This window comes from Pygocentrus nattereri, chromosome 22 (genome assembly GCF_015220715.1).
Source record: "Pygocentrus nattereri isolate fPygNat1 chromosome 22, fPygNat1.pri, whole genome shotgun sequence".
Classification (NCBI taxonomy): domain Eukaryota; kingdom Metazoa; phylum Chordata; class Actinopteri; order Characiformes; family Serrasalmidae; genus Pygocentrus; species Pygocentrus nattereri.
The window spans coordinates 3447088-3458155 of NC_051232.1; the positions used below are offsets into that span (position 1 = coordinate 3447088).

At 45.9% G+C, this 11068-nt stretch overlaps 1 protein-coding gene across 1 annotated transcript in view; it reads right to left on the reverse strand.

The window, feature by feature from the left end:
- The window catches only part of pcdh7a (protocadherin 7a), a 70507-nt gene extending 60748 nt beyond the window's left edge, over positions 1-9759 (reverse strand). The window contains exon 1 of the mRNA XM_017688042.2: positions 6620-9759. Coding sequence (XP_017543531.1) covers positions 6620-9190 — 2571 coding nt within the window. The 5' untranslated portion in view covers positions 9191-9759. The remainder of the gene's footprint in view (positions 1-6619) is intronic.
- Positions 9760-11068: the final 1309 nt, after the last annotated feature.

Here is an 11068-nt window from a genome sequence, read left to right on the forward strand (position 1 = left end):
AGAGAAGAAATAGTGAAAGAGAGAGAAGAAATAGTGAGAAAGAGAGAGGGAATAGAGAGATAAAGGAAACAGTGAGAGATGAAATGGTGAGAGAGAGATGAGATGAAATAGTGAGAGAGAGGAGAGAGATGAAATAGTGAGAGGAGAGAGAGAGAGAGATGAAATAGTGAGAGAGAGGAGAGAGAGAGATGAAATAGTGAGAGAGAGGAGAGAGAGAGATGAAATAGTGAGAGAGAGGAGAGAGAGAGATGAAATAGTGAGAGAGAGGAGAGAGAGAGATGAAAAAGTGAGAGAGAGGAGGGAGAGAGAGATGAAATAGTGAGAGAGAGGAGAGAGAGAGATGAAATAGTGAGAGAGAGGAGAGAGAGAGATGAAATAGTGAGAGAGAGGAGAGAGAGAGAGATGAAATAGTGAGAGAGAGGAGAGAGAGAGATGAAATAGTGAGAGAGAGGAGAGAGATGAAATAGTGAGAGAGAGGAGAGAGAGAGATGAAATAGTGAGAGAGAGGAGAGAGAGATAGAGGAAACAGTGAGAGATGAAACGGTGAGAGAGAGAGAGATGAAATAGAGAGAGGAGAGAGATGAAATAGTTAGAGAGAGGAGAGAGATGAAATAGTGAGAGAGAGGAGAGAGAGAGATGAAATAGTGAGAGAGAGGAGAGAGAGAGAGATGAAATAGTGAGAGAGAGGAGAGAGAGAGATGAAATAGTGAGAGAGAGGAGAGAGAGAGATGAAATTGTGAGAGAGAGGAGAGAGAGAGAGATGAAATAATGAGAGAGAGGAGAGAGAGAGAGATGAAATAGTGAGAGAGAGGAGAGAGATGAAATAGTGAGAGAGAGGAGAGAGAGAGATGAAATAGTGAGAGAGAGGAGAGAGAGAGAGATGAAATAGTGAGAGAGAGGAGAGAGAGAGATGAAATAGTGAGAGAGAGGAGAGAGAGAGATGAAATAGTGAGAGAGAGGAGAGAGAGAGAGATGAAATAATGAGAGAGAAGAGAGAGAGAGAGATGAAATAGTGAGAGAGAGGAGAGAGAGAGATGAAATAGTGAGAGAGAGGAGAGAGAGAGAGATGAAATAGTGAGAGAGAGGAGAGAGAGAGATGAAATAGTGAGAGAGAGGAGAGAGAGAGATGAAATAGTGAGAGAGAGGAGAGAGAGATGAAATAGTGAGAGAGAGGAGAGAGAGAGATGAAATAGTGAGAGAGAGGAGAGAGAGAGATGAAATAGTGAGAGAGAGGAGAGAGAGAGAGATGAAATAGTAAGAGAGAGGAGAGAGAGAGATGAAATAGTGAGAGAGAGGAGGGAGAGAGAGATGAAATAGTGAGAGAGAGGAGAGAGAGAGATGAAATAGTGAGAGAGAGGAGAGAGAGAGAGATGAAATAGTGAGAGAGAGGAGAGAGAGAGATGAAATAGTGAGAGAGAGGAGAGAGAGAGATGAAATAGTGAGAGAGAGGAGAGAGAGATGAAATAGTGAGAGAGAGGAGAGAGAGAGATGAAATAGTGAGAGAGAGGAGAGAGAGAGATGAAATAGTGAGAGAGAGGAGAGAGAGAGATGAAATAGTGAGAGAGAGGAGAGAGAGAGAGATGAAATAGTAAGAGAGAGGAGAGAGAGAGATGAAATAGTGAGAGAGAGGAGAGAGAGAGATGAAATAGTGAGAGGAGAGAGAGATGAAATAGTGAGAGAGAGGAGAGAGAGAGATGAAATAGTGAGAGAGAGGAGAGAGAGAGATGAAATAGTGAGAGAGAGGAGAGAGAGAGATGAAATAGTAAGAGAGAGGAGAGAGAGAGATGAAATAGTGAGAGAGAGGAGAGAGAGAGATGAAATAGTGAGAGAGAGGAGAGAGAGAGAGATGAAATAGTGAGAGAGAGGAGAGAGAGATAGAGGAAACAGTGAGAGATGAAACGGTGAGAGACAGCGATATGAAATAGTGAGAGAGGAGAGAGATGAAATAGTGAGAAAGAGAGAGGGAATAGAGAGATTAAGGAAACAGTGAGAGATGAAACGGTGAGAGAGAGATGAAAAAGTGAGAGAGGAACATCGATGAGCGTATATAAACGAACAGATAAAGAGAGAGAGGAACCCGAGAGAGAGAGGTAATAACACTGAGAGCAGATAACGTGTGCCCCCTCTCTCTAACTCCACTGTCTCCTGGCTGTTCTCCGGCGTTTGTGCCGCAGTGCTCTGACTGCTGAACGCTCGTGTCAAGGCTGAGATATTCAATCAGACTTGTCCTGCCCGAGCGAGCGAGTGAGCGAGTGACTGTGGGTCTGTTGTGAAGGACCTCTATGTGGGTCAGTGGTAATTTGAGCCATGAATATTTATCAACAGCAGACGTTTTACAGTGTAATACACCACTGTGATTTCCTGCTTGAGTAACGCAATGCCACGCCGTTCAATAGTTTCCTGTCACGGACCACAATGCACCTCTCTGTTCCACCCTGCGCTGGCGAACATGTCCACACCCGTTTTAAATTCAGCACCACTCCATCATTGACTCCTACTGTCCCGTCTTCAGCTTCACCCAGCACCATTATCTTCCGCGTGGACGTTCATTGTGCCGCGCTCGGTAGGACAGCAGGGCTATTGTGTGCAGTTCCACAGCGATGATAAAGTAGAGGAGTGCATTAAACTATGCGCTACAATGCTTTTGTGTAAACATGGTGTTACACTATTGTGTTGGCGCTGCATTCGGAGTGCATCTCTATTGTGTCTATACTGTGTCGGTATTGTCTGACTATTGTGCTCCCAAAACCCTTCTCTAAAACATTCACTTTCCTAGACAGTTTGACCAACTCAGATTGAACGCACCTTAACTAAAGTCTTGGTGTAGTGTAAACTTAACGGTGCCACAGAATGGACAACTGGCATAGTTCAATAATGAGAGTTGGTCACATGGAACTGACACACCGTGGACATCAAACGGTGCCATTTCCTTCCTCAAATGCAAATGTAAAATGGACCTATTCCAACATCCTAAACTGCTACATTACAGTCTTGACTCATTAATATTTACGCCCCCAAATTTATGTGCACTTTACATACGTTGTAGCTCAGCAGAAACCACCAACAACAGAGCAGCAGCAATGAAAATGGTGGACTATGTGCAGAAATGTACCGTTCCAGGCTGTGAAGGATCTTTCCTTCATCGCCTTCCCAAGGAACAATCAACTGGCTGAAGTTGGCATCCTATTCACCACCTTCTCAACTGAACGTTACACCTTAAATGCTCCAGTTTGCACAGGCGTAGCCAAGTTTAGCTCCCACATCTCTAACAGGATCCAGACAGCCCCCCCCCCACCACCCCCGCCAATTTTCCCCCAATTTAGTCATATCCAATTCCACCCACTAGTAATTTTCCAGTCAGAGCAAAGCTCATCAGATTATACATGAGCCCCCCAAAAAGGGACAAGAACTCATTTCATTCTAGGGCCAAATTGCAGGGTTGTAAATGGGCATGTCCTGATACACAACAGATCAAAGTCACCTACCTTCTATGTAGACTTCAGAGAACAGTTGAAAATACTGAATAAATGGATCCTATGGCCCCTTTAAATCAGTTGACTTTACTATTAAAAAGTCATGCAAGCTTATTGCATCAAAAAAGTAAGTAAAGTTACTGAACAGGTTGTGTTTAAATAGCTTTATATGTGATTTGCAGTTACTTTCTAATTGTCAGTGGTCCACACTTCTGCAGCGAATAGGGTTAACTTCACTAGACTTACCCCAGGAATTAAGGATCAGACAAGAAATAGTTGTGTTACTAGATTTGTATTAGTATTGTCAACAAATAAGTAAACTCAGTAAAATTCTGTTAAGTGCAAGTATTACGCTTTACCTAGTGGTGTTAGATTAGCACGGGAAATATTTCACTGTGAGCAAACCGTCCAGCGTCCAATGTTGGGAGGTGTCCAGCTTTTCAAAATGTCTGTTTTCATCATCAGAGAGAGGTTCTACACTATCGTGTCTCTATTGTGTCTCTAGTGTGTCTCAGTTGTGCTTATATTGTGTCTCTAGTATGTCTCAGTTGTGCTTATATTGTGTCTCTAGTATGTCTCAGTTGTGCTTATATTGTGTCTCTATTGTGTCTCAGTTGTGCTTATATTGTGTCTCTATTGTGTCTCAGTTGTGCTTATATTGTGTCTCTAGTATGTCTCAGTTGTGCTTATATTGTGTCTCTATTGTGTCTCAGTTGTGCTTATATTGTGTCTCTAGTATGTCTCAGTTGTGCTTATATTGTGTCTCTATTGTGTCTCAGTTGTGCTTATATTGTATCTCTATTGTGTCTCAGTTGTGCTTATATTGTGTCTCTAGTATGTCTCAGTTGTGCTTATATTGTGTCTCTATTGTGTCTCAGTTGTGCTTATATTGTATCTCTATTGTGTCTCAGTTGTGCTTATATTGTGTCTCTAGTATGTCTCAGTGGTGCTTATATTGTGTCTCTATTGTGTCTCAGTTGTGCTTATATTGTGTCTCTATTGTGTCTCAGTTGTGCTTATATTGTGTCTCTATTGTGCTTCAAATGTCTTTCAATTGTGCCTGATTTTGTTTCATCTGTTTTTATTGTGTCTCTGTTGTGTTTCAATTGTTTTTAGTGTCTCTACCAGCCGTGCACCTATTGCACATACATATACACAGTGTCTGTGTACCAGTACACGTCTGTGATTATGTTGTATTTATTATCCATTTATTGTTTTGTCTGTTTACGTTTTTTTTGTACTTATTTTGTGTATATGTACTGACTGTGATCCCACTAGTACATGTGTACCCATGTCCCTGTCTTTATTCATTATAGTGTACCCCACTATACATATAATAACAAGTACAAATAACAATTTAATTATGTTCCAAGTTTGTTTTTACTGTATCTCTGTTGTGTTCAGCTGTCTTGTTACTGTCTCATCTTTGTGCCGCTATCATGCTGCTATTGGGCCACTATCATGCTCTCTTTCTCCTCCTGAAGGTTCTTGCTCAAAGGTCAAAATTCATCGTCATCATTTTGGTGATATCAGGCTTTTCAAAACTTTTCAAAAAGTAACTTAATGTGTTTGTTTTTGTGTTTGTGTCTTGTGTCAACTGGCAATATCTTAACATATTAACACAAGGCAGGAAAGTGTGAAACTATCAGAAAAGTCGACAATGTTTCTAGAATAACATAGTGCTGCTCTTTTGGACCACCATGTGCTCTTATTGTGCCTCTATTATGTTTGCTAACTCTCCTCTTGAAGACCAACCTCAAATCCGACTTATCAAGCTAATCCGAGAACTTTGGTAGATTTGGTCTTGAAACAGGTGTGAAAGCATGCAGACCATCAAAAGTTTGGAAACACCTGGCATTTCAAAGTATTAGCAATAACGTCTAAATTTCAAAGAGAGAGCTGCAGAACATGAAACAGAGAGGTCTACGCTGCTTTTGGGAGAACACGGTGCGGCACTGTTGTTTCCCGATTGTGTTGCTGTTGGGTCTCTATTGTGTTTGCCAAATCATTTTTTTGCCAGTTTATAATAACTTGACATATTAAAGAGAAAGCCATTACCTTCTATACTACTTTTGGTAGAACACAGTGATGCACTACTGTAACACTGCTGTGTCTCTGATATGTTCTCTACCTTCCCGTGAAGGTCCATTTCAAATCCAACTAATCAAAGTTTTACTTGTGTTACATTTGGGCTTAAAACAGTTCGGTATGAAAGTACACGGTCCATCAAAAGTTTGGAGAAGCCTCCGTTTTAAAATCATGTTTTTTTGTATCTCTTCACAATAACTTAACATTTATTAATACGTTTTTGAACTTGGATGCTCACACTTTTTGCCAAATGCAAGAGTTGTGGACCAAAGAGACACGCTGTATACAAATAATGATGGGTTTAAAATCAAATTTTGTGTATTTTTCAACATCATGCACTATTGTGTCACTAAATCACTTTAAAATATAAATTTAAAAGGGAAATAAAAATTTAAGTTGTATAAAGAAGGAAAAATTGTTCTCTCATTAGGTGAGGGGGTGGGCTTAGGGTAGGGGTAGGGCTCTTTGTCGATTTTCAGTGAAACTGAAATTGGGAGAAATTGGTGCTACGTTATTGTGTCTTTATTGCGAAAGCCAGTCCTCCTCTTAATGATTCACCCCCCTGGACTGCTGTGGTCAATGTACTTAAGTCTTAGTTACCTCAGTTTAAGGCCTAAAATAGTCCTATAAGAATTCAAGTTTGGGGTGGTGACCTTTTCAAAATGTTTTAATATAAATAAGCATGACTTCCTTATCGCTTTGCAATAATTTAACATATTAAACAGAAATCTGCTGTATCTTGCAGTTTAGATCTTGCACAACTGAAGGACCAACTGCCAAAAAGCCCTACTCTGGGAATGAAGCCAAAGGCCACACATTTTATCCCCTTGTTGTGATGTCAGCACCTAAACCTTTCAGGTGTTTAAACCACCTTTGGGCTAAACGATTTTCAATGGGGGCTTTTAAAAACAGTTTGGAAAAGAAAACATTAACAGAACAAATCATTATTTGGACAAAACGTTCTCTTGACAACAAAAAAATCACTTTGATCATGAAGATGAATGGTGATGTTCATAACATAAACTTTTGATGGGCCCCTGCTCTGCTGTTTGCCTTACCTGAGCATCCACCAGGGTGGCATTGGTAAGGCTCTCGTTGATGAAGACATGGACAAGCGCGGTGGCGCACAGTGAGGGAACTCCACTGTCGTTCACCCGCACCACCAGGCGGTGGAGCCCCCGGTGCCTCCTCTCCAGCGGCTCAGCCAGGGTGATGACACCGCTGTTGGGGCCAATCTCAAATAACCGGAAAGGGTTTCCCCCAACCAAGGCAAACCGCAGGTCTGCGTTGGATCCAGTGTCTCCATCTGAGGCTGTCACGGTGCGGACCACGGTCCGGGCTCCGCTTGCTGGGGGCAAGAGCGTGTATGACTCATTTGCAGGGGCAGTAACGGCCGGGGCATTGTCATTTTCATCAGTGACAAAGAGGGAAACTGTGGCGGTTGCGGATCGTGGTGGTTCTCCTCCATCCACAGCCCGAACGCGGAAGGTGTAAGTGCTGCGGCTTTCGCGGTCAAAGGAAGCTGCTGAAAAAATGGTACCTGTGTTGTTTTCAATGGAGAACATTTCCGGTTTCCGTCCTCCTGCTTCATCTTCTTCCTCATCCTCCTCCACAAACAGACTCAACTCAGCATTCTCCCCTTCATCAGCATCTGTAACGGTCACCATACCAACTGGACTGTTAGCAAGAAGATTCTCTTTGACATAGAAAGTGAAGACCTCCTGGACAAATTTTGGCGCATTGTCATTCCTGTCCGTCACCTGGACAACAACAGTTGTGGATCCCTGTAAAGAAGGGGAGCCCTTGTCCCTTGCAATCACACGAAATTCGTACCTTTCACGCTGCTCTCGGTCCAGAGCACCTGTGGCCCGAATATCCCCATTGTCAGCATCAATATAAAATGCACCATTTACAGATGGATCCAGAGAGTATGCGATTTCTGCATTTTTGCCGCTGTCAGCGTCTGCAGCCACCACAGTTACCACCCGCTCACCTGGTGCATTGTTTTCAGCAAAATGGACCTCCACTAAGCTCTGAGCAAAAGTAGGAGCATGGTCGTTTATGTCCACCACCCGCACCATCAGGGTGCTGTTGCTGGACAAGCTTGGACTTCCTGAATCCACGGCTACAATTGTAACGCTATAATCTCGAGTTGCCTCGTAGTCCAACAGTGCTGAAGTATGCAGAAAGAATTTCTTCTTGTTTCGCTCAAAAGCATCATCTGTGGGTGGAGGAGGAGGAGCTAGTGCATTTTCACCTGCTGGTTTTAGCGTAAATGGGACATCTCCCACCACTGTGCAAGTGACAGCGCCGTTTTCCCCCTGGTCACGGTCTGACACTTGAACCAGAGCTACTGGGGTGTCCACAAGAACATTCTCTGGAACCATGGCCACACCATCCCGCACTAGGATGCGTCCAATTTTGCGGATTTCAACAACAGGCACGTTGTCGTTCTCATCTCGTACATTCAGGATGACTGTGGCACGGTCAGTGCGAGGAGGCTGCCCACGATCCCTTGCAGTGACGGTGAAACGGAGCTGTGAAACTTCTTCGCGGTCAATTCGGTGCAGGACGCTCAGCCATCCGGAAGCCTCGTCCAGCCTGAGAATGCGCCTCACGGACTCTGTGGCAGCACCAAACACATATTCCACCTGCCCATTCACGCCAATGTCACGGTCTGAGGCTCGCACCTGGAGCACTGGAGTACCCGGTGGGGTATTTTCTGCCATCTCTGCTTCATACACGGCCCTCTCGAACCGTGGGCTGTTGTCATTTACGTCTGTGATGGCGACACGAAGCAAAGCCTGTGACGATCGTGGTGGACTCCCGCCATCCCGAACACGTAACATAAGCTCGTACGAATCCCGAGCTTCACGGTCAAGTGGGCCTTTAACGATCAGCTGAGGCTGCTTTTGTCCATCAGGTGTGTCCGCTACCTGCAGTTCGAAAACATTGCTCCGCCCTGCAGGAACTGACCCTACCTCTTGGCTCCGCCTCCTGTCAGCTCCTCCGTTGTTGGGCCCTGCAGCCATGCTAGCGCCAGCAGGCCGCCGCTGGTCTCGACTATCCTGCACCAGCTCGTAGCGGTCAATCCCATTGCGGCCGAAGTCGCGGTCAGTCGCCGTAGGTAACAGGTACAGCGTCCCGATTGGTCGGTTCTCCTCAACAGAGAGCGTCAGCACCGGGGATGGGAAGGAAGGTGTGTTGTCGTTGACATCAGTTATGACGATGCGGCCCTCGAACAGGTCCACCCAGCTTTGCAGGGGGCCAATGACGGAAACTTCAAAGTCCAGGAAACACTCGTTCTCGTCAAAGATCATCTGGCACTGGGGCAGCTTCTCGCGATCGATCCTCCGGCTGCTGGTGGTCAGCTCCCCCGTCACGTTGTCGATTTTGAAGTACTCGGCCCCAGACTCCAGGGCGAACGTGACGTCGCCGGTGCCGATCCCGGACGTGGACAGTCCCAGGTCGGCGGCCACATTTCCAATGCGAACGTCCGGCGGACCTTCCTCCGCTATCTTGTAGCGCAGCGCAGAGTCCACGGGCATCAGCTGAGTCAGCAGCTGCAGGGCGAGCACGAGGTAGCAGCGCAGCGCCGGTTGCAATGCGCCAACACTCTCGCTACCCATGGCTGTCTCTCTCTCCCTCTCTCTCTCTCTCTCTCTCTCTCTCCCTCTCTCTCTCTCTCTCTCTCTCTCTCTCTCCCTGCAGTTACCCTGAGCTAGCGGGCTCCACTCCAGCTCCCTCGCTCCCTCTATCACTGCCCAGACCGGCCAAATGCACCCGAGCGATCCTGGTCGTCTTTTTTGAGGAAAACGAAAATTCCAAAAATTCCCAAAAAAAAAGAAAAAAGAGAGAAACCTTTAGTTCCTTTAGTTCTCCGGTCACGTTCACGCGCAGTCAAAACCAATACATCCTCTGAGGGGAAAGCCCACCCGGCGTAAAATCCAACAGAGTCCACTTTCAGCAATATTTACACGTGCGCACGTATACATACGCCAGACCGCACATACGCCGTATCTCCTGCGGTTGATCCGGGGAGCGGAGTGCAGCTGGCCTGCTCACTTTCTCCGCTTCATTGAGATGCTGCGGGTCCCTCCACTGTTTCAAACTGCAATGCAGCAGAACACAAAAGGGAGAGAGATCCGTCCGTGACTTCAGCTCGGGACGCTTCTCTCTCTCTCTCTCTCTCTCTCTCTCCCCCCCTCGCCCGCTCCCTCCCTCCCGATTTCTCTTCTCTCTCTCCTTCTCACTCTCTATCCCTCCCCTCTTTCTCTTCCCCTCTCACTCCTTCTCTCGCGCGCGCACGCTCTCTATCTCTCTCCCTCCGTCTTTGTATCCTCGGTGGAGTCAGTCAGTCTCTCTCTCTCTCTCTCTCTCTCTCTCTCTCTCTCTCTCTCTCTCTCTCTCTCTTTAAAGTCTGCTCCGTCCTCTTTTCTTCCTCTGCAGGAGGATCGCGTGAAAAGCTCCCCTCCTTCTCTTTCTTCTCTCTTCCTCCGCGCTGCGGTCCGTCCGTGCGCGCGCGTGCTCCTCTGCGCTGTTAAGTTGAAGCGAAAGCGAGCGCGCGCTGCTTTCTCTCTTTCTTTCTTCAAGAAGAGTGATTCCTGCGGAAGGGGAGCTGCTGGCGCGCGCGAGCGTCAGTGTGTGTGCAGAGTGTGTGTGAGAAGTCCCGCATTCTCGGTCCACGCGCCTCCTCCTCCACCTCCTCCTCCTCCTCCTCCCCCCTTTCACCTGCACGTTCTACCGCACTGCACGCGAGAGCCTCTCTCCAATGATGCTGCAGTCTCGCGCTCGCCCGCTCCCTCTCCCCCTCTCTCTGCACCGTTTCCCTGGCCGCGTAACTTGATCGGTGAATGGAGAAACCGAGAGGCAGTGGGTTAGTGGAGTGTGTGTGCGTGTGCGCGTGTGCGCGTGCCAGCGCGCTAAAGAGTGTGTGTGGGCAGAGACAGCGGGATAGCGGCGCGGGAATACGTGTGTGTAGGACAGGACTGTCCAACCACTAAAACAATCGCAGTTCACAGCAAAAGTTGGGTGCAGTGACTCCCAAGGAGTCTGATCGAGATCAGTCACATTGGTTTGTGCAGTTAATCGCAATTCATCGCAAATAGTCACATTAGTTTGCGATCGCGATTAATCGCACTGGTCTCAAAGTTGCACCGGCTACATTAGTTATGTTAGTTATTAGTTATTTGTATATTAGTTAGTGTAGTTGCTCTCGACTATTTGGATTAGTTTGTGTAGTTAATCGCGATTAATCACATGCATTTGTAGAGTTAGCCATGATTAATGTCTTTAGTTTGTGTAGTTATTCACAACGAATTGCATTAGTTTTTGTAGATAACCTCCATTAATCAGCTCAGTCTGTGTAGATAATCATGGGGAATGGCTTTAGTTTGTGGGGTTAATCTTGATTAATCACATTAGGCCATGATTGATCATTTTAATTTGTGTAGGTGATTCTGATTAATCTCTTTGTCTTGTGTAGTTAATTGCAGTCCCATTAGTTT